This window comes from Podarcis vaucheri (assembly GCF_965113315.1).
Source record: "Podarcis vaucheri genome assembly, chromosome: 3".
Taxonomy (NCBI): Eukaryota; Metazoa; Chordata; class Lepidosauria; order Squamata; family Lacertidae; genus Podarcis; species Podarcis vaucheri.
Genome location: NC_138761.1, coordinates 58516869 through 58541137, shown reverse-complemented (window position 1 = coordinate 58541137; position 24269 = coordinate 58516869). Strand labels below are relative to the sequence as shown.

The following is a 24269-nucleotide window of genomic DNA, read 5'->3' as shown; positions in this document are numbered from 1 at the left end:
TGAAACGTAGGAGCTGACTCGCAAGTAAAGGTGCTTGCCATCCGAGTCGCTTCACTGGGAGCTGGTGGATGGTTTGCGTTGGGTGCCAACTTGGCACGAACCCAATAATTTGTTTCTTTGCTTAAAACAAGGACACTCGGCTTTGCCAGCGGGATGAGCCTCCCCCGACCCGCTTAAAGAGGCTTATGGGCCAATACTGAGTGGAAAGATGGGGTAGAAATTATACGAAGGAAGCCAGTTTGGATACATGCTAGAATTGAACCCCACCAGTCCTGGATTGAAGTCCCTCCGCTGAGTGCCTTAGAGAATGGCAGCCTGTATCGTGTGCTTTGGGTACTGTTGCTGCTCTGGTTTCCCAAAAACCACCAACGATAAAGTGTCCCGTCCCCCCCGTTGTTGGTGCATCCGAGCCAGAAGGTCATTGTTTTGCATTCGCTGAGGTAGATGCAACGTGCCTGGCAGGACGCGCAATTTCTACAGCGCTGATTGAGACCTAAGTCCTAGCTGGCCTTGACTCCTCTGCTGAGTCACTCTTTCATTATAATGACTAGGCATTAGCTGCATGTGTAGGGTACGTGTGTATACTGTATATCATCATTGGCATCAATGGAACGGTGCGAGCTTCGTCTTGATTGTCCTTCTGGTACCCTTAAGCGGAAGAAAAGCGTCTCTGTCGACGCAAGGAGAATTGCAGCTTGGAGGAAGGGATAGCCAAGGAGGTCATGACCGGCTGGGATTGGGCGAGCTCAGAGCAGGGGTGGGCAGATTTTTCATCTGCGGGACCTATTTCTTTTTATTAGACCGCTTCCAAGCCATCAGCTGGAGAAAAAGGCAAAATAGTGGCTTAGGAAGGGAGCCGGCATGGGAGGGAGTCAGGTCCAGGATGTAGAAGAAGACATCTCAGCCAGGACGTTGGTTTTCCGCAGCAGTGACTGAGCTCCCAATCCTTCCACACAAAACTCCATTCCTGGTTTCCCCCCAAGCTTTCTTTGTTTTAGTAGCCTTGTGTTTTGGTTTTGGTTTTTTAGGGGAGGGGGGATTTGTTGCATTTGTTAAATAAGTGGGAATAGCCTTGGTGGTCGCTCAGAAATCTGCCAGTAGATTATTATTATTATTTTTATTAAATTCTTTGTATTCCGCCCATCTGACTGGGTTACCCCAGCCACTCTAAGAGATTCCCAATGTACTGTACTAGAGCCGTCCGTCTGTCTAGCTTTCCTGCTGACCGTCCAGAGATGGACTTAGTAAAACACCCCATGCAGTTCTCCATAGGCAAAGGAGGTCGGAAGCTGAATTGAAGTGTGTTGTGGAGGCAAATCAGGCGTATTTCAGCGCTTCGAAATAAATATGAACCGGATCGGGGTGTCAGGCGCGTAAATCCAACGCTTCGACTGAACTGCATTGTACAGATCGAGATGTTCGTGTGATGGTACCCAACCCGATTCACCCAGCTGGGGAAGCAGAATCACTTGTTGGCGTTTCTTTTGAAGTTAAACCTCGCTAGATCCGTATACAGTAATGGACGAGGGCTGTGCATTTAAACGCTGGACACGATCCAGTCCATATTCAGCCCTACTGGTTTTAATGGGCAAGTGGTTAAAACTCTGCCATTTGCATCGGAGGGATTTAACGCTGAGATTAAGTTAAGCCCCCTTCGTTTTTCTTTCGAGTAAACCTGTTTAGGATGGGGTGTTAGTGAGTTTAATTTGGGCTGTTAGTGAGCAAGTTCTTGCTATTAGCAGCTAACTACATACTGTTTAGTAAATTCGTCGTCGGAAGGGAGAAGAAACACCCATTGGTCTGTTGATGAGTTATAGGAAACGGAAAGTACTGGGTGGGTGCGGGGAGGAAGAGGTAGTTGTCTGTGGTGCTGCAATGTTTCTCGGTGGCGGCGCTCTGCTGGAGGAGCGCCCGAGATTATTGGGGGGGGCAGAGCCCCCCAAACGAATTTTTGAGGGGGCTCGGGCCCCCTCAGGCCCCATGGAGTCGGCGCCTATGGGTTCTACAAGAAACGTTTTTCAAAGTTCCCTGCCCACCTGGTGGCAAAGCTGGACAAGGGAATGCCTCTCACCGACCCAGTGAGAGGGGAGGCATTCCACAGAGCATTGCTGCTGGTCCCTTTTCCACTGGGGTGGGGGAGACCAGCGGAAAACCTGGGCAGTAGAACGTTGTGCCTCCCTGCTGCTGCTGAAGCCTCCCTTCCCTGAATTGCTTCTGTGGTGGTAGGGCAGTGGGGACACTCATGGGAGTGCCACCTCCTCAGTTTCCACCACCTGAGGCAGTTGTCTCACCCTGCATCATGGATGGGCTGACTCTGCTCTGAGAGAAGGAGGGGAAAACAGTCACACTTGTAGTCAGAAGCCCCAGCTGAGATTCTTCCACCAAAACGCAGCTCAGCTGATGGACAGTTGCATAGCTGCGGGCAATTCATATTTCCTCCCACCCTCCAATGCAAGTAGTTGAAAAGAAAATGTGATGTTATTGTGTTAGTATTTACACACACACACTCTTCATTTGTTGCTGTGTGCATAGGATTTCACACGAGGAGATGTTGTTCAACAGCGTTCACATATCTCTCCACAATATGTTGCCTGGGCCTGAGGCCTAAGAGGTTTGCCTTTCAGAACAGAGCGACAAAGTCGTGCCCTCCAGTTGTTGTGGACTCCAGCCTCAGCCCGGATGGCCAATGGTAGAAGTGATGGGGGTTGTAGCCCAAAAACATATGGAGTTGGTCACCATGGCTTAGCTCTAAAAAGAGAAAGTTGTTCACACAACAGATCACTCTCATGTTCCACACCCCCTGCAACCTTACACTCGCAAAGCAACATCACCACTCTGGTTGGTCAAGAGCCCCTCCTTAATGTGTTATGTTGTGAGAGGCTGCAATGGGAGAACGGAATTGTCAAGAATTGGGTGGCAGTGCACATGATGGTCCTGCTCACACAAGCTTCCTCTACCCAGTTGTTCAAGATTCTCTCTCCCACTGACATGGCTCATATTATATGGGGAGACTTTTGGGGGGCAGAGAGGCTTCAGGTAGAAGGAAGGGGTAAGCAGCCCTCTCCTTGTGCAACCTTTCTTAGTGCAGATGTTTTGCCCTCCAGTCTATCATAAGATGAAAGCTGCCCTATGTTACTGGTTGACTTTATATAATAAATATAGTAAGTTAGTAAGAAAGCAAATAAGTGCACAGTGCAAAGTTCTGCAGTGTTCCATTGCACAATGATACCTCATGTAACCTTTGCATTTCTGCAAGCTTCTTTATTCATGATGCTTATATTGTTTTAATTAAAACTCTAATGCAGGGGAGCCTAATCCCCAGTTTGGGGGTCTTATCTCTCAGCACCTCGGCAGCAATATTTTTGGGTTGTATAAAAAAACCACCAATTCTGGTGGCAGTGACAAAAAGATAGGAAAAAAGCTGATAGAATGCTAGGGTGATTTGAGGGCAACACGCTGATGGGGATGCAAATGAGCACCAGAATGATAATTTGATGAGAGGAGAGGGGGTGGTAATGATTAAAAGGAAGAAGGGTATAACTCGCTTCCACAGCTCATCTGCACAAATCAGCTGAGGAGAGCAGACTGTGTGACTTTGTTTATGTCTGTCTGCAAGTCTTCCTGTGTGTGTGTGTGTGTGTGTGTGTGTGTGTGTGTGTGTGTGTGTATGCAAGAGTGTGGGGCGGCCACAACTACTTTTGGCCACATCCTCCTCTGGTCAAATCCCTGGATGCTCCTGGAAGGGTTGGCCAAGGGTGACTCTTACCCTCAAGCCAAAACAGTCTAGCCAGTGTCAGTGCAGTACATGCAAATCTCCATTAATTTCATTATTGGGGTACCAGCTATTTCTCTGAGAACCTTTTATAGATGATGCTATATTTTAGGCATTTCTGCCCATTTTTTTGCATGCAGGATATTTGATAGTGGTGGTGTCAAATGTATCACTTGCAGTTTTTAGAAAAAGCAGACAAATACTTTTTCCAAATGGCTCTGCAGCTACGTAACTTATTTTTTCATCCTGAAAGATGTGTTCCCCAAAATGCTCATTGTCTCATGGGTGATAACAGGGAGATGGTGGTGAGTGATTGATTTTGTTTTTTATTCTAGTACAGCTGTTGGTTTGATCACATGCCAAGCACTAAAAAACAATTGTGATTTATCAGATGGAGAGAGTAAGGGAAGATAGCATAGCTCTGTGCCACACTTTTCATAGATTGGAATCTGCACAGTTGATCGGTTCAGCCATTTGGCGGGGGTGTAGGAATAGGATGTCATGTGTAAGTGTCATCTGGAAAAGGAATACTCCGTTTTTATTATCTGTCTGAAATGGGAAAAGATATACAATGAGGGAACAAAAGAAGCATAAGACTCTTAATGGATCTCTCTGGAAAGATTATATACCTAAATCTAAATATCTATTTTTTTAAAAAAATATGAGTTGGCGTTATTGCTGATACCACAGAACAGGCTGCCTCAACCTCAGCCCTCCAGATGGGACTACAATTCCCATCATCCCTGACCACTAGTCCTGCTAGCTAGGGATCATGGGTGTTGTAGGCCAAAAACATCAGGAGGGCCAAGGTTGAGGAAGCCTGCCACAGAACATAAAGTTGATGAAATCAAAGCAGATTGTGAAGAATTCAGAAATACCTCTCCAAGCTGAAAGGGCAACAAATGGCAAATGATATTCAGTGAAAGTAAATGTAAATTGGTACACATTTAATATGTGGTGTGAAATAGTGATTATAATCTAGAAAAATGATATTGGGGCAAGGACTGGACAAAAATACTGTTGCACACCCCCTCAGTCTCCAAGTGGTATGAGATTCCGGGAGTTCCAGGCACTTACCCAGGGTTAATATTTCTTTTTGGAAATGAGGCATAGTGGAGACTGTGATGTCTTTATGATAATATGGTTTATTTACATATATACCTGTGCACATATATACACATATCTACAACCTGAACCTGTGATGGAGAGGTTCACAGCATCAGACCCCAACTAGGGTCTTGTTTCTCCCTTAGCCATGCCCTTGGATGCAAACAAAACTAAAACTTTGCTGTGATATTTTCTCCAGCTTGTTGCTTTACTTCTAGGTCACTTCACTGCAAACTCTCAACTCTAACCTCAGTCTTTGTTGTTCTAACTATCTCTGAGTTGAGAGAGGGACTCTATGCATTTGTCGTCTTGCACAAAGCCCCCTTTCCTTTGTTCTCTTAATGTCCCATCACCCAGGCTATCACCTCAACACAGGAAGCTCGACTAGCTTATATTTCAACACTTGCTGGATCCAGGGGTTAGAAGGATCTTGCTTCCTTCCAACCCACCCCTCCAAGCTGATAACACCACAGTCAAAATAACTGGAGACTCATGAGTGTTAGGAGACAGTGGATTCTATTGATGGAACAAGGAATACAATACAGTGGTACCTCGCAAGACGAATGCCTCGCAAGACAAAAAACTCGCTAGACAAAAGGGTTTTTGGTTTTTTGAGTTGCTTCGCAAGACGATTTTCCCTATGGGCTTGCTTTGCAAGACGGAAACGTCTTGCAAGTTTGTTTCCTTTTTCTTAACACCGTTAATACAGTTGCGACTTGACGTCGAGGAGCAACTCATAGAACGCGGTGTGTTAACTTTTTTGAGGTTTTTAAAGACTTTGGTGATTTTTGAAACTTTTCCAAAACTTTCCCGACACCGTGCTTCGCAAGACGAAAAAAATCGCAAGACGACAAAACTCACGGAACGAATTAATTTCATCTTGCGAGGCACCACTGTATGTCATAACAGATGAAAACATATGTGAAATAAATTACAATAAAACACATGTGAGATGGACTCATTGTAGCAAAAAAAAACAACCCCTCAGCATGAACTGAAAATTTAGAATTCCCTTTTGAAACTGAATCTTAGATGGTGTATTGTTGATGAGATCCCCGGATTATATCTTGTTTCATTACTTCATGAAATCCACTTAGAAATGAGGACTTTCTAATGGTTGGCAGATGAAAATAACCCTCTGGCTTCCTATGTATCTCTTCCAAAATGTGTTGTCTTGCAAGAAGCATGAATACATATGGTGTATTTCATATACATGGAATGAAATGCTTTCTACTTCCTTCCAGCCACCCCTGGCACCAGAAATGACAAATTTCATATGGATAGGACAGCCCCCACCCTCATTTTAGAGACAATGTAGTAGAGAGAACTACTAGTTTTAGTGCCTTTAGACAGGTAATAGACACACATTCATGAAAGATAGTCCAATCAGTCAATATTATCTGTGATAATTGCACTGAAACTGAAACTGATACATTTGACTACTTTGTCTGATCCAGCAAGGCAATTATTAAATTGTTGTGACCATGTGATAATAGACTTGCCCAGCCTCCAGATAGGATGTAAATGGAGAGTAAGGCTTAGAAGAGTGATTGAAGTCAGCTTTGTCAGAATTGCCAAGACTTATCTACTGAGATACAAATGCACTAGGTCTGTAATTCTAAACACACACTTACTGCACAGTAAGTCCCCTTGAGCTCAGTGGGACTTACATCTGAGTAAATATGCTTGGTATGTCTACTTTAGGCACACCAAATTATTTAAAACTATTTATATAAGCCATAGCTTTGGTCAGTATCATTTGCTTGTCAATTTTGGGTGGTGTACAACCTTCACTCATATAATGTTAACCCTGACATGTTCTGCTTTTCATAATATAAGATAAAATACTTACAGTAATTATTTCGACTTTGTTCCGTATTTATTTTGATAGAAACTTTTTTGTTTTGCTTTGGATTTCAGGGAGGGGGTTTCCTCACTCATCTCCATAAACAGTAAATACTTACTGTTAGTATTTTATTATTTTGAGTTTTGAGTAAACTACCCAAAGCCAGTTGTTAATGAGTATTCACTTAATCTTTAATCCTAACCCACTTCACTGGAAGTAAGCCCCATTGAATTCAGAAGAGCTTACTTCTGAGTGGATGTTTGGTTGTACATTTTGTCTACTGTGTCTCTTATTTAGCAATGGCAATTAAGTTTAGCAATTTAATACTTAAAGAAAAATTGTTATAAAACAAAGCCATGTACAGTGGTACCTAGGGTTACAGACTCCGCTAACCCAGAAATAGTACCTCTTGGTTAAGAACTTTGCTTCAGGATGAGAACAGAAATTGTGCGGTGGCAGCACGGAGGCAGGCCCCATTAGCTAAAGTGGTGCTTCAGGTTAAGAACAGTTTCAGGTTAAGAACGGACCTCCAGAACGAATTCAGTTCTTAACCCAAGGCACCACTCTAATAGCTTTTGGCCAGTATGAGCAACAGAATATATTTACTGGTCACACAGAATAAAGCTTTAGCTTAAAGTCAGGAGCTTTCCTTTCGTTTGTAGCTATGCTTTGATTACTACGACTTCTCCTCTCAAATCAATCTGTCTCAGGTATCCTGTTCTGTTCAATCACATTTAAGGTCATGTATTTGTGTCTTTGACATCCTGCAGAATTGTATAACAAATCTGATGCTAGACATAAGACTAGACATATGATAGCTCTAAGTCCTTTATGTGGAAACGAGGTTTTATTGTGACCAGTGGGATTTATTTTTGTAATCTAGAGTTTCATGTACACAGGACATTCTGATTATGAGAAAAAGTGCTTCAGACATACTCTGACATTTCCTAATCTATACAGTGGTCGTTACCTTATGAAAGAGAATAGAAGCATGTGTTGTTGCAGAGGATGTGACTCCATTCCCTGGGTTTTAGGTGTTTTATGATGAAAGGTAAAGGTAAAGGGACCCCTGACCATTAGGTCCAGTCGTGGCGGACTCTGGGGTTGCGGCGCTCATCTCGCTTTATTGGCCAAGGGAGCCGGTGTACAGCTTCCGGGTCATGTGGCCAGCATGACTAAGCCACTTCTGGTGAACCAGAGCAGTGCACAGAAAGGCTATTTACCTTCCCGTCGGAGTGGTAGCTATTTATCTACTTGCACTTCATGCTTTTGAACTGCTAGGTTGGCAGGAGCAGGGACCGAGCAACGGGAGCTCACCCCGTTGCGGGGATTTGAACCGCTGACCTTCTGATTGGCAGGCCCTAGGCTCTGTGGTTTCACCCACAGCGCCACCCGCGTCCCTCTTTTATGATTAGTAATTCTTATTTTAAAATTTTAAAACTGCCTTGGGTGCCTTGGCAAAAAGTTGGTATGTAAATCTAATAAATAAATATAATATCTGTTAGGAAGAATATTATAACTGGAGTAGTAAACTGTGACATTCTTACTGTAAACAATTATATAGGTATAAGTACCAGAGATCAGGGATGCGGGTGGCGCTGTGGGCTAAACCACAGAGCCTAGGACTTGCTGATCAGGAGGTTGGTGGTTCGAATCCCCGCAACGGGGTGAGCTCCCGTTGCTTGGTCCCTGCTCCTGCCAACCTAGCAGTTCGAAAGCAAGTCAAAGTTCCTGTGATGCCTCTGTAGGGTGTTTAACCTGTGTGGCTACAAGATGAAAACCCACAAATTTCTCTGCCCGGGGACTATAGAATTGCTCCCCAAATTTGTTTATGATAGTATGTGGCTTATGAATTGGTAGTGAAATTTAGTGACTGCTGCAATTTTAAATTAATTATACCACATAAAGTCATGCTCAGAGTAGACCCACTGAAACTAATGGATTTAAGTTGCAGCAAAGTTACTAAAACAGTAGGTGATATCCAACTAAGTCACACTCAAAATAGACCCATTGGTTTCAGCTGTCTACTGTAAGTATGGCTAACACAGAATAGTCAGTCTTTATTTTCTGTGGACTCTAATGTAGTAAATATATTTTGATACAGTACAAACTGAAGAAGTAAAATGTCAAGACATTTCTAATTCCTTAGGTGACTAGTTTATAAATAAAATAAAATAAATTATAATTCTGAACAATACTTTTTTTAGGTGTTACGTGGTCTGTCACTAAATTATATAGTGTCTTCTGCTTAATAGGAGGAATTTTATTTATTTTGTTTATTTAGTACAAGTCAACAGACTTGTTCTTGGTATAATCTGATAGTAGCTTCTTAAAAAAACACACACTTTACCTTTGCTAACATATAATGAATGATAGAGGACTGGGTCTGATGAGACCAAGGCCTCCAACAAGCTCACTTTCAGATCCCTGACCTGAATGAAGAACAAACAGTTCTGTAATAAAATTGTTTCATTGTGTGCTGTACCTTGTCCTGTTTAGCTGTGTGTAGAAGGAGGACTGGCTAGGATCAGCTCTGTATTTTCAATACACATCAAGGCTTCAGTACCATAGGATTTTTGTTTTTATTTCAAATAGGAAATACAAAATTCTCAAGGGAACACTAGTACACATCCAGTATACACATGATGAAAGCTATACTCCTTTGTTAGATCAAGAAGTAGGTCAAGAGCAAGTGACAGGAGTTTATTTTATGTATTTATCCGATGCATATCTACCTTGCCTTTCAGGACACGCCACCTTACAGAAAAATATAAAAATATATAAAAACTCAAAAGGCAGCACTACTGTAAAATAAGATTTCAAATATAAAAATCAGCAGCAGTTTCATTTCCCCCCAGCACAATTTGATACAAAATACTGTCTGCCGCAGTTAAATGTTTTTCCAGCACGACAAATTAATTAAACATAGACTGGGTTGTTGTTTTTAAATAGAAATGTTTTCAACTTCAAAGTAATGATAAGGTCTTCTGTGGGGAGAGAAATGTGGGGCCACTATTGAAAAGGCAATGTCCCTCATGCCAACCAACCAGCAAGAAATGTAAAGTAAAACATTATAGAAGCTTATGAAAGCATTGTGTTTTAGGGGTACCTGTGAAAATTGTCACTTTAATGTCATTTCCCTATGATTTTTACAGGTCACAATGATTACATGTGTCCTGCTACTAACCAGTGCACTATTGACAAGAACAGGAGGAAAAGTTGCCAGGCTTGCAGGCTCCGAAAATGTTATGAAGTTGGAATGATGAAAGGTGGTATGTATCCAACCATGTACAAATATTTCTTAATTAATTCATCTCAATTGTATAATACAAAGTTCTTAAGGAGAGTGGCAATTAATTTTATGAAATTGAAGTTTTAAAGAGAAAACAAAGACTAGGATTTTAGAATTCATTTACTTCCATAAATCATGGTCAAGACTACTAATGAATTTTATGTTATCCTGTAATATCCTAGACAGGAACTGAAGTGCAAAAAGCAGAGATGAACAAATCTTAGTTTCTCAATTTTAAGTTTGCACTTTAAAAAAGTAATCACAACAATTAATTAGCTTGTTAGTGTACATTTCTTCTAGTATACACATTCTTATGCAATCTTACCTAATGTACTTATTTTTCAATCAATATTCCTAATAGCAATGCATATTTTTGTGTTATTTTCACTAAGATATGAATTAATATGCATTTGCCCCCTTAAAATCCACATGGGGGGGGGTGGATCTGCATCGCAAAATTTAGAGAGGTGCAAATTTCAAAGGATTTCCAAAGCTGCATTTCAGTTTGTGCATTGTTTCAGGAAGAGCAAAATAGGAAGTTTTATATTGAAATGTGATCAGAACTAAATTTATTCTGCAGTTCTGTGCGGAAGGCTGCAATCTACTTTTAGATGGACAAGTGTTCTTGATCAAAAGCAGTTTCAAAAGAATCGTCATGAATGAAATGGAAATTAGTATGGACTCCTGGCCAGTTCATACAATCCTTTGAATTTAGGTTGAACTGTGGCAGATAGCAGCTGGCTATTTGTATTGAATGGAAATTTGTTTGTGTGCAGAAACAATTGAGTTGACTGAATACTCAACCGCTGAGCTGCGACATGTCCGTTCTGACAAAAAATGGGTCATTAGGGGAGTAAAATACTAAGCACATTATTTTACAGTACATAATGAGGTGATTACAGTAAACCAGTTCACTGAATTTTTCAATCAATCAACTTGGAAAACACAGGAATGAGCTAATGAGTAGTACCTGCTTATCTGCACCATATTGCAATATATGTTGTAGGTATTTCTCATCTATATGTTGTTTCATTTCCATATTTAATAAAATATCACACAGTGTAAAAATTATATATTTTTGCAACAACTTTTCCATTATGGCTGGTTGCCAGACTATATCATACGAGTGATCAATATTCATTAATTGCAAGGTTTTCCAGGTTCTGGCTAGTACCATTCTAGGTTAGTACTTAATTGGACAATATATAAACTACATAAATTAAGTAAGCCTTACTTAGCCTTAGCCTTTCCTTGCTTCTGTTTCACAGTATTATTTTTTTTGTATTTTTGTGACATTTCTCCCTAAAAGGATGCACCTAATAGCAAAACATCACACAGAGGAGTACAGTAGAGGGTGACCCACTATTTCTAAAGCTCTACCACCTTACACCAGCCAGGGCAGGAGGTGGGAGGGAAACTTTGTTAGAAAATAAAATAAATTTCTAAGACATTCCTTTTAGAGAGTTTGGCTAGTCTTGATTGATTAGCTGTTGCTTCATAATGATTATATTGATGCAAATGTGAAGAATTTTACTCCCCTCTGTTCTACTTCAGAACAGTTTACTGACATATCGGACCTCCTCTTGATCTTGCCGCTTGTTTTCAATCATACTCTGATGACAATTTATTATATGCCAAAGGAAAAGCAGATGATTATTAAAGGAATTCTCAGAACCAAAGAGGAAATAATTTTTTAATGCATCATCTGGAATCATTCCAAGAATTCTAATTTGCCTTGCAATTATCTTGAATGCAACGTTATACTGTACTAAAAATAGTACTTGGTGAATGAGGAAGAAAAATACTCAAGCTGTAGGAAACTATTTGTTTTGTATCTGAAGTGAATGTCTATAATATTTTCAAAACATACTGTCCTGTACCAACGTAAAAATGTAGTTATTAGTACTTGTGTATTTAAAGAACCAATTAACTAAAAGGACACTGCCAAAATACTTATAGTTCAGAAGTCTTTTCATGCTCTGTAAATACAAAGAGTGTGCTGGTTGTTTAAACATACATCATAATACTGCCTGTATCCTATTACTACATCAGAAGTGCTATTTACACCTAACGCACACCAAATATGCAGCTGGATGATAAATCACACCTATCCTTTCTGCTGCTAATTATGTCATTGCTGTCCTCACCCTGCTTAACTCAGTCTGCTCTTCTGATTTGAAAAGAGTAGCTTATCTCAACATTTCATAGAATCATGAAGTTGGAATAGACCACAAGGGCCATCGAGTCCAACCCCCTGCCAAGCAGGAAACACCATCAGAGCACTCCTGACATATGGTTGTCAAGCCTCTGCTTAAAGACCTCCAAAGAAGGAGACTCCACCACATTCCTTGGCAGCAAATTCCACTGTCGAACAGCTCTTACTGTCAGGAAGTTTTTCCTAATGTTTAGGTGGAATCTTCTTTCTTGTAGTTTGGATCCATTGCTCCGTGTCCGCTTCTCTGGAGCAGCAGAAAACAACCTTTCTCCCTCCTCTATATGACATCCTTTTATATATTTGAACATGGCTATCATATCACCCCTTAACCTCCTCTTCTCCAGGCTAAACATGCCCAGCTCCCTTAGCCGTTCCTCATAAGGCATCGTTTCCAGGCCTTTGACCATTTTGGTTGCCCTCCTCTGGACACGTTCCAGTTTGTCAGTGTCCTTCTTGAACTGTGGTGCCCAGAACTGGACACAGTACTCCAGGTGAGGTCTGACCAGAGCAGAAAACAGTGGCACTATTACTTCCCTTGATCTAGATACTATACTCCTATTGATGCAGCCCAGAATTGCATTGGCTTTTTTAGCTGCCGCATCACACTGTTGGCTCATGTCACGTTTGTGGTCAACCAAGACTCCTAGATCCTTTTCACATGTACTGCTCTCAAGCCAGGTGTCACCCATCTTGTATTTGTGCCTCTCATTTTTTTTTGCCCAAGTGCAATACTTTACATTTCTCCCTGTTAAAATTCATCTTGTTTGTTTTGGCCCAGTTCTCTAATCTGTCAAGGTCCTCCCACAGCTAATCACCTGCCCTGCAAGCTCTGCTAATCACCTGACTCAACAGAAACCCTGCCCCCTTTGACCTCTGCACAGGGAGAGCAGCTAATCAGCCACAAGAAACACACACACAAGAAAACTCTTTTGCTCCTCCTTCAGCTGCTGCCCTGCAAGCTCTAATTTGTTAGGTATTAAAAGAGCTTTGGAAGGGCCATACCTCAGTGCTATTATAAAGATTGCCCAGATGGATAGTCCAGTTCTTCTGTTCATCTTATAACATTGCAGAGAGACCATGCTTCTTGGATATGAAGGGTCCCTTGGGATTTGTGAATGTAGTACGGCCTACTGATACGTGCAAAGCAGTGATATAACAAGGACAACCATGTTCAACAATATGTATTGGGCAGCAAGAGGCAAGCAGATACTGGCATGTCATGGATTACTCTTTCGTACTCTTTTCGTACTCTTTCGTACTCTTTTTACACCTTAACTTCCAAAATAAATTGAGCACCCTTATGTCTTCTACATGAAGAACATACTTGTGCATGAAGGAGATGCTGAAGTTGCTCACCTGCTGATGTCCATTGGGTGACATTGTGCAGTCAAGTAGCCAACCCATCTTCAAAGTGGTTGTTCAACAGGAGTTAATTTCATTCCCCCCCCCAACACATATATCCCACCTTTCTATGGAAGGTGGCTTACAAATAAAAATATAAATCACAAAATTCAAATAAGCAGCAATAAGGTGCTCTAAGGGAAGCCGATGAGGAACCTAGTGGTAGATTGGAATAGTCACTTCTGCTCTTCTTGCATTGTTCCAAGAAAAAAGAAAGATAGATCAAGGGATGTTCCTCCCGGTTAGCCAGGAAAAAACAGATCTGTGCAGGCAAAAAAGATATGCTTGATTGTGATGGGTTAGAGGGGGGAGTAGCACACAGTTTCTGGCAAACAATGTATTCTTATATTTATGTTTCCACACAAATAGAACATATCCATTTATGTTCCATCATTGAACAAAGCATCACAAACAGAGAATCCTTTTTCATATCCTGTTGGGATCTCATAATTTTTGGCAACATGTAAATTTCAAATACAGTGGTACCTTGGTTTGCATACATTTTGGATTACAAACCTGGAAGTGTGTGTCCTGGTTTGCAACCTTTTTCTTTTTTTTATAACCCATTTTTTGGGGATTATGAACAAAAATTTTTTGGAGGCTCCATTGGCAAAAATGTGCCTTGGGTTACAACCTGTTTTGGTTTACAAACGGACCTCCGGAACAGACTATGGTTGTACACCAAGGTACCACTGTACAGTATTGCTTGTAATAAGATTATGCCACATGGGCAATTCCAGTTAACATTGGCAGGAACAAATAGTGACATTTAATCTCTAGTACAAGGAAGTAAAGAGAAAGTGCTATTTTGATTTGTTAAAGTATGTGATGAGTCATATAGCGTGTGTGTGTTGTTTCACAGCCTTTAGCAAAGCCTTGTAAAGTGATCCCTAAAAGATTAGTTTTCTCTAGTCTTGATAAGCAGCTGATTCTTGTCCAAGAATTCTGCTACTCAGCATCAGTTTTGTTTTGTGCCTTCACTACTGAATAAGGACCATAGTTCACAAATTATGAATTAATTTCTTGCTGTTTTTCTGCCTTTTCTTCCTGAGGAATAGAAACATGACTACAAGAGGTTTCACCTGTGATACTTTGGTCTCTGAATTGTTATTCTTTGTCCCTGCACTCACAATGCCTAGTTATGCACCTCCCCTATTTACATTTTCATCAGTTTTATCATTATCATCCCAAGGGCATTGCCGTGTGTGTGTGTGGCAAAAAAAGGTGCTACTTTTTAAGAAGTTTGTTGCAACCACAAATACCAGAGCATAAAAGTTTGGCAGGGTTACAAAAAATCTTGATTGACCGCTGCATTCCAAGGCCAAGTATAACAGGAACATTTCAAATTATGTAATAGGAGGGGGAGAGAGAGCTGAATTTATCAATATAGAGCTAATCTCAAAAAGTTTACAGAACCCTTCTTTTGGAAATGTTCTGGAGGATATGTTGAGAGACAGATTTGTGTGTGGAGTTGGTGATGTTGTAATTCAAGAGCAATTACTAGCTGATTGGGAGCTGAACTGGGATCAGTCTGTAAATGTGGCAACTACCAGGGAAGCAGCAGGGACAAATTTACATGAGTTGCATCTTAATTTTAAAAAAGCAACCCAATATTTGGTTGCACAACCAAATCAGGCAAAAAAATAATAATTCTTATTTATAGGAGGAAATAGGACAGGAGGTAGCTGAGGAGATCCATGTTTACTTTGTAATAGAAAAAAATGTACAGTTCAGTAATCATCCAGTAGGCATGGAAATAGATAGAAGGGCTTCTGTCAGTGAAGAGAGTTACCAACAATGAAAGAAGGCCTGCATCTATTGGGCAAGACAAGAGTGAAAATAAGGACTTTGACTATTGAAAAGGCACCAACCCCACAAAATACTTAAACAAAACCTTGTGCTACTGAGCAGACAGACAAAGGGAGGGTTTCCAGTCACTCCATTTTGACCCCAGTTAGTTTTGTCCTGTGATGCTTTATCTTGTAGACCAGGGACAATTCTGTCCCATAAAATAGATCCAGCAGCAGAAGAATGGCCAATTGGTTATGCCTCCAGGGCACATTGGAAAAGGAAAGCCTAGCAATCGTATTTGGCTTAAAGAAGTTTTACCACAGCCTGCATGGGAAGCCTTTTGCCATCAAAGCAGGCCACAAACCATTGGTGGGGCTGTTTGCAGAGAAGATTGATGACAGTGTTGGGCATTGATCTTAGCAGCTTATGAATTCAAGATCCTCTACAAGGCAGGCAGTCAGCATGGCAACGTGAGTTGGATGAGACCTCTGCGAAGACATTCTTGATCAGAATGTGGAATTAACAGTATGCTGTACTGTTATGGAGGGCCAAGACAGTATCAAGAAGCAGAATGTTGGCCGTTCTGGACAAAGGGTATAGACATGAGCCTAGATGGTGGCTGCATCTTGTAGGGCATGGGAGTGGTGGTTTTCCCCACAAGGGCAGGAGAATGTGCCAAGGGAATTACATAAGGCACACCCTGGATTTTTCTGGATGAAAGCTGCAGCTCATAGCTATGTCTGGACCTGATGGCCACACTTTGAAAGAGTGGTTAAGCCTTGTCAACTACCTCAACAGTCTCTAGACAAGGCCCCCTTGCACCAATGGGAATGGTCAGGGCAGTCTTGGTTTCATTTGCATCTGAACTATGCCGACCGCTGTTTAAGGGAGATTTTTTTTTGGGGGGGGGATCCTCACAGATGCTTGTTTAAAGTGGTTGGAAGTGCACTCTGAGTGTCCTGAACCTACCTGGCAGCCAGTCAGTATGTCAAGTCCAAAGTCTGAGGGTCAAGCCACACAAGCAAAGTCCAAAGGTCAGGAAACACAGTCCAGGGTCAATCCAAGTAGCCAGGTCCAGCAGTCAGATAACAACCCAGAGTCAAGCACTGTCCTGTAGAGGTCCAGTGGCATCCAAGCCAAGAGCCATCAACATGGGCCATTGAGCAGACACAGCACCTCAGCTCTGCTTCCCTTTTATTTGTTGCATGCTAATTGCAGCATCTGTGCTTGATGAGGCATGTGACCCTCACCTGTTCCAAGCCTACTCCAGCTGAGGAATCACACCTTTCCTCCCCTGAGCCCTCCCCTGAACATGGTGGGCTCAGGAGCTGGGCTGTGGGCCCTTGCCTGCCTTAGCCTCCTAGAGTGCCACTCCTGCTGCTCCCTATGCCTCAGGGCCCACCATGTTCATGGAGACAGGGGCCTCTCTGGCACTGGTAGTGGGTCCTGCTGCTCTGGTTCCTGTGCATTGACCTTTGTCCCCTCACCATCCTTCATCACCCTGTGAGTACTTCCTTCCCCATCCCCTGCTCACCTCAATGTGTCCCAATCCCAGCTACCCTTCGCCAGGATCCTCTTCCTCTTCCCCACCGTTCTACCAGTTCATGACAATGAGCTCCACGGCTTTAGAAGCAAACTGTAACAATTTTTGACAGATTTTTGTTGTTATTGTTGTCCTGAATGGTCTGCTATTAGTAGTGAGGGCACAGTAAAATAGAGTGTGTGGTCACAGCCACATCTCAGGCAGATGCTAAGCAATAAGCAATAATGCAACTCTGCAGCAGTAACTGGAATCTGCCTTCAGGCATACATTTCAGAGCACATAATGTAGGAGAGCTCTAGATAGAGGCTGGGTGGTTTGTAAGAGTGGCTAGCAACATAGAAGGGTTGTGTTTATTCACTCAGGTTGAGTCTAGATAGGTGAATTAGCCTTACAATGCAGGCTCCTGGGAGACAGCGGATCTCATAACTGTTGCCACTCACTCTGCTTAATCTCTTTGCTCCTTCAGGAGGCTGCTAGGTTCAGGAGAAATGTTTGTATGCTGATTAAACAATTACCTTTTATCTCACCAATTTAGAAAGTGGTGCAAACCTCAGCAGGTACATAGCTTAAAACGCCACACTAAGCTATGTGATGTGACAGTAAGAATAAAATAAAATGTTCTCTTGAAAATAAATAAATTAAATAATTGTATTAATGTTGTGTAAACATTTAGACTACCCTTTTAGACTGAGAGCCCACCATATGCATTGCCTGTTTCATTGTCACCTGCTTCTTTGTATGCCACTTGCTCAAAAGGGCCTATGAGTTAATCAAACGTGAGATTTTTGCCCAGGCCTTCCAAAATTATTAATAATGACAATAATAACGGCAATTTAGATTAGGAAAGGCAGGCTTTAGAATGAGATAAATCAGTTTCTAAACCAGGAGATAAATGAAGAAAAAATTGTTTCTTCATCTCAGGGTTGTGGGTTTGAGCACCATCTTGGGCAAAAAGATTCCTGCATTGCAGGGGGTTGGACTAAATGACCTTCCAATACTACGATTATATGATTCTAACATGTTGCTATAATTTTGCCAAAAAATATGCAGTGGTACCTCTGGTTACGTACTTAATTCGTTCCAGAGGTCCGTTCTTAACCTGAAACACCACTTTAGCTAATGGCGCCCCCTGCTGCTGCCCTGCGATTTCTGTTCTTATCTTGAAGCAAAGTTCTTAACCCGAGGTACTATTTCTGGGTTAGCAGAGTCTGTAACCTGAAGCGTATGTAACCCGAGGTACCACTGTATAAACCCATAGCAAAGATTTTTATGTATTCTATATTTTAAAAGTATATTTGAACTACAACAGAAAGAAAATATGCATATTAGGCACAAATTAAATAATTATTCTAACTGTTTTAAAATCCCAGCAGTTTAAAGTAGCAGCAGAAATTAACTCCAAAAAGAAAGAAAAGACAAAAATAGACATGCTAGAAGGCAAGCATAAAATTCATGAAAACATCATCGCATATTAAATAAAACTAGTAAAATAAGCTCATCTAATTTAATTAAGGATGACTTTGCTAAAGTTATTAATTGGACTCAGTTTTTCCAAATTTATATTATATTGACAGTGTGAGCCTGTATATCCATTGAGATAAATGGGGCTGTATCCCAGAGTTTATATGATATTGGAACCTGGTTATAGGATTGGTACCTGTACTGAGTAGACATATACATAGGGTTGTACTGGTAGATGTGAGTTTTAGGACACAGTTTCACAAAGGCTGGAATTCTAAACACACACTGACAATTGTGTAAGTACCATTGAACCCAATGTGACTTGTGCCAGAGTAGACATGATAGAATTGCACTGCAAAGGATGAGGTAGTAGTTGCAGCTGAAATACTGCATTAATAATTTCAGTAATAGTTTTCTCAAAATGTACCGCTGTAGCACATTGCATTGCATGGGTATAAAACTGGCATTGGATCTTGACAGTGCCAACACTTTCCTGCCCCATAACTGTAATATAAAAGATTGAATGCTGACATTTATTATCTCTTGGGCCAAATCCCTCACAATAACTTTCACATAAAGTGCACTGTGGGCGGCTACTGAAAAAACAACAACACATTTATTCCATTGTGTTGGCATGTTTGCTTGCTGCCTTCCACCTCCCACTGGGAATCCCAGCCAGATGGGTAGAGTATTAATAAAAGTATTACTACTACTACTACTACTACTATCATCATCATCATCATCATTATCACTACTACTACTACTACTACTACTACTACTACCACTACTACTGCTTTGACTGACCTAGCATAGACACTTGTGGATTGGCTCTTGTTTTAATCCTGCAGCTGGCTTCTACAGAGGATTACATGTGCAGAACAAAGGTAGCATATGTCCAGTGTCCTTCAGAACACAGAATAGCAAAATTTATCAATTTGTAAAGTGTGAGTGACAGGTAGTCATCCCATTTAGCATACACAGGAAACAGTACTGTGCATGCTGCCTTCTGTAACCTAATATTGTCTTCAGTCCCATCCATGTCAAACATGAACAAAAATGAAAATACATACTGTGCTACCTGATATTTTAGGTAGTATAGAGGACATGGTAGTTTGGGGAAATAGTTTAAGAGGAAAACAAAGATATATCCCATGGTGCCTCAGCCAAAATATTCTGCTTCAGGCACAAACACACATAGAGTAGCAATATTTGGATCAATGCACAAACACAGCTGGAGGGAGGGAAATTTAAGTTTGAGGCTTCTTAAAAATGGTTTCCTTGTGTGCTTTATGCTCTAAACAGCACAATGGAAAGTTGATTTATAAGCCTGTGTCACATTGACTGGCTTGTGCCAGACCAGACAATTTGAGATCAAATTGATGGCTGAAAGATTTTTTTAGAAGGCTGCAGTTGGTAATTTTTATATTCCCCTCCCCCATGACTTATATATTTGTCCACTTGACATATATAGAGGATAGGAAGAAAATATCTTGCATTTTTGCAAGAAAGTACTTGTATTCTGCACCACCTAGAATCCAGACAAGTGCATGCGTAACAGATTGTGAATCTCACTTTGGATTTCCCCATTAGGTTTGTTACTAGATGTTTGGGGAGTAGGGCTACAGGTACATGGTCGTTTTTGTGCCAGCCAACCTGGCTTGCTCCCCCACAAGTATTTATTTTGAAACAAATATTAGATTACTCTATGCAGGCAATAATTGAAACGTGTAATTTGAGGTGTCGGTAATACATTATGTTGCCTTATTCTGCAATATAAGATTTGTTGAGACCAGATCTTTATGTGGATATAGTAAATACGGAAGGGACTATAACTCAGAACATCTGCAAGAACAGTACAGCCAATGGAAATTCCAGATTCCACTTAGAGCCAAGTAAGTTTTGTGCCACCTAGTGACTAAACTGTATAAGAACACTGTCCACAAACACTGGGTTAGTCAAGGGCAGATGCTATGATGCAGGAGGGTCTGGGACTATATCCTATTCTCCAAGAGAATAAAAGGGTGCCTATTGGAAGCAGAACTCAATGCTGTCACATTGTAAGCTGCTTTCAGAACTAAAAAGCCACTTCCCTTCCCCGGGGAAATGGAGTTGCGGGCTGGACACGATCTTGCCCCATGCATGGGGGTGTAGCTAGCCCCTACGTCTTAGGGAGTCCCCCTCCCCCCCAGCACCCTAGGCTGACCAGTCCGGTTGGCCAGGGGGCGTGGCACACAGCATTTAAACTGCCTGCATGCGGGAACTCGCCCCTTTTTTCTGGTTTCTGCTCACACAGTTCTCCCTCCCTCTCTCCCTCAGATTAGGCTCTTAATCCTTTGACCTTGCTATGGACCTTGGTTGGTCACCTGTTGAAGAAGCCTGGTAGGATTTTTTTCCACTTGACAAATTGGCACCAGCCATTGGGTTTTTTCGCCTACCTTGTAACAAATTGTCACAACTTTGTAAGGTTTGGCGGTTAGGCATTGGAGTATTCATTTGGAGGTGAGGGGAGGTAGTGGCCATCACCTACTCCTCCTATTTCAAGGGTACAGTGGTACCTCGCAAGACGAATGCCTCGCAAGACAAAAAACTCGCTAGACGAAAGGTTTTTCCGTTTTCGATTTGCCTCGCAAGACGAATTTCACCTATGGGCTTGCTTCGCAAGACGAAAACGTCTCGCGACTTTGTTTCCTTTGTCTAAAAACAAAGACATGTTTTGTTTATAAAGTTAATTTATTTTCCCTTCAATTTTTGAACTGCTCTTTACAGTATGTGTGACTTTAAAGAGCAGTTAATAAACTGTTGTTGTACCAAATTTGGCTTTGTTTGGACTTTTTTTGACCATAGGAACATATGGGATTTCGTGATTCGCAAGACGAAAAATTCGCTAGACGGCAAAACTTGCGGAACGAATTAATTTCGTCTTGCGGGGCACCACTGTATTCTGTTAAAGAAATCTGGGGGGCGTGGCCCCGTCCGAAGCCCAGGCGGGGGCTAGGGTCATGGCACGACCCCTATTGGTGACCCTGGGGGAGTTCCTAGTCGATGTGCATCACAGGGCTCCCCCTACTGGTGGTTAACCCTTCTGAGACTTCCTGCAGGTGGGCAGGAGTCAGATATAGTCGGTTCGGTTCCAATGCCTAAGCCAGTACCACTCACATTCTGTAACCAATAAAGTTGTGACCTTTTCAGCTCAGCCCATTAACCAAAATTTTGGTGTCAAGTGTCCTTATTCCCACAAAGGGGGAGGGTTCGGGGCCTTGCCATGCAATGAGTTTTTCAGAGTTCTTACCCACTGCTTCCAGGCATCCCTGCATAATATCACCTCAGAGGGCATGAGCATGATTCTCCCACTCCTCGTGTTCCTTTTAACCTTGCCAATGCCAACAACTTCAAATGAATCTGAGGGAATTGTTTTTGTATTGCTGCCAGGCACAGGCACTCAGTTGAGATTCCTGCATTGCAGGGAGTTGGACTAGATTTCCCCTCAGGGTCCTTTCCAACTCTATAATTCTATGACTTTATGATAAAAAAAAAGTGAGCATAGAAATAGGGAAGATTATTTATTGCCTCTACACTGACTGGCAGGAGCTCTTCCGGGGTTTCATACAAGAGTGTATTACAGCCCTGCCAGAAGATGCCAAGGACAGAACCTGGGACTGGCTGCATGCCTTTGCTACACATTGTGTGGCAGTGAAGAAGATATAGCACCACCGCACTGTAAGTAATACAGATGACAGAGCAACTTTATGAATTTCCACGTGAATTTATTTCCACTTGCTGCCTATATTAGACCTCTGTCATTTATCAAAGCCCTCACAGGTCTATAAGATAAAGTGACCCACTAAAATAATGTCATTCATTCATTCAGTAATTGAATGACTACCTGTTCTTCACCAAAAAGTCTCATATTTTAGCCATATTTTGCTTGTATTTGTTTTTAAATTGTGTATGTGTTTCCCACCCTGGGCTCCATCAGGAGGAAAGGCAGGGTGCAAACATTCAACTAAAATAGCAATACATAGCTGGACAATTATGTTGATTGAATAAAGTTCTGAAGCAGGAATTAAATAATTTTGGATTTCTCAGCATGTGGTAAATGCCCGTCACTTGAAAAATCTATCAAGTGAAAAATTTCACTTGAACACTCTATCACCAAGATAGCTGTCTGAAAGGATCTCTTCTTTGAGTCCTGCAGCTGTCTCCTAAATGTTGGACGGAAACCTGTAATAGAAGATGTCTTCCCCACACCTATCTCTGCTCTTAGTATAAGAGAAAAAGTGGCAGCTGGTCACATCTCCGTTCACCCTTGTCTTCTCATGGCTTTATACAGATGTTATTTTCTTCAAATGACCCTTTTCTTTTTTGGCACCATCATTTATATAATAAATATACTTGGAATGTTTCTGATAAATACAGATGTATAGTCTTCGGAAACTTTTATTATTTATTTATGTAGCATGGTCAGTACGCAGGTTGCCTTACACAGCAGATAAGGGCAGATTCCCTGCCTTGTTATCATTCATTTCTACATATTCAAAATTAGGCTGCTCTTGCATCCACTAAATATGATTTTTCATGGGCTAATGGTGCTAGGAATATGATGTATACACAAAAAGTATCAGATGTAATGACAATTATTATACAACAAACCAACAACACCAAAAACTGGCTTATGAATATAAAGGTCAATTTTACTAGAATAGGTATATAACCTCATAAACCTACTAAACAATAAGCAAACTAAAGTGCAGTCTGCATAACCAAGTCTGGAGATACTCATAAACATAGAATGAACTAATGTCTCTCTCTTTACTGTACTGGTTGTGTATGCAGTAAGTATTACATTACACAGCTGGAGTAAACAAATTGTTCTTCAAATAGTCGTTCACTGGACGCACAAAGCCACATATGTAGGAACGGTAGCGACAAAGCGTTCTTCAAATAGTCATTTGCTGGAAGCGCTAAGCGATATATGTATGTGCGGTTGCAGGAAAACAACAACTCACTACTCCCATGGTGAAAATGGTACAAATAGTCAAATGGAACCAAATAGAGACCTGTTCTCTGGATATTATCCAGGTTTCGCAGCAAGCTTCATTAGTCAATAGTGCTAAATAATACAAAATGGCATTCCAGTTACAATAAATGAAAGACAATAAAATATACAGTGGTGCCCCGCAAGACGAAATTAATTCGTTCCACAAGTTTTGTCATCTAGCGAATTTTTTGTCTTGCAAATCACGAAATCCCATAGGAATGCATTGAAAATCAATTAATGCGTTCCTATGGTCAAAAAAAGTCCAAACAAAGCCAAATTTGGTACAACAACAGTTTATTAACTGCTCTTTAAAGTCACACATACTGTAAAGAGCAGTTCAAAAATTGAAGGGAAAATAAATTAACTTTATAAACAAAACATGTCTTTGTTTTTAGACAAAGGAAACAAAGTCGCGAGACGTTTCCGTCTTGCGAAGCAAGCCCATAGGTGAAATTCGTCTTGCGAGGCAAATTGAAAACGGAAAAACCTTTCGTCTAGCGAGTTTTTTGTCTTGCGAGGCATTCGTCTTGCGAGGTACCACTGTATGCAATACCATCTTATGTTGTGTCTTACTTAATCACTCAACACGGTTCGCTCAAGACAAAAGATCATATGAAATGCTCACAGTCACAGTGAATATGGTAACAAACATGTAAATACATTACAGGTGCATGGAATCAATCATCACATTTGTACATTGTTAAAGGTACAGTAACGCTTCTCTGTTACTGCTAAACAAACAAAGGCACAAAAATTAATTTATATATAACATCCAAGGTCAAATACGGTATTCAAACCTTTTG

At 41.3% G+C, this 24269-nt stretch overlaps 1 protein-coding gene and 1 long non-coding RNA gene across 10 annotated transcripts in view; one reads left to right on the top strand and one right to left on the bottom strand.

Moving 5' to 3' along the window:
* The window catches only part of LOC309528125, a 108003-nt gene that overhangs the window by 10618 nt on the left and 73116 nt on the right, over positions 1-24269 (bottom strand). The gene's annotated exons all lie outside the window — the stretch shown is intronic.
* The window catches only part of ESR1 (estrogen receptor 1), a 197848-nt gene that overhangs the window by 117399 nt on the left and 56180 nt on the right, over positions 1-24269 (top strand). For all 8 annotated transcript variants that reach the window (XM_082215236.1, XM_082215239.1, XM_082215237.1 and 5 more), the window contains one exon: positions 9881-9997. In XM_082215236.1, coding sequence (XP_082071362.1) covers positions 9881-9997 — 117 coding nt within the window. The remainder of the gene's footprint in view (positions 1-9880; positions 9998-24269) is intronic.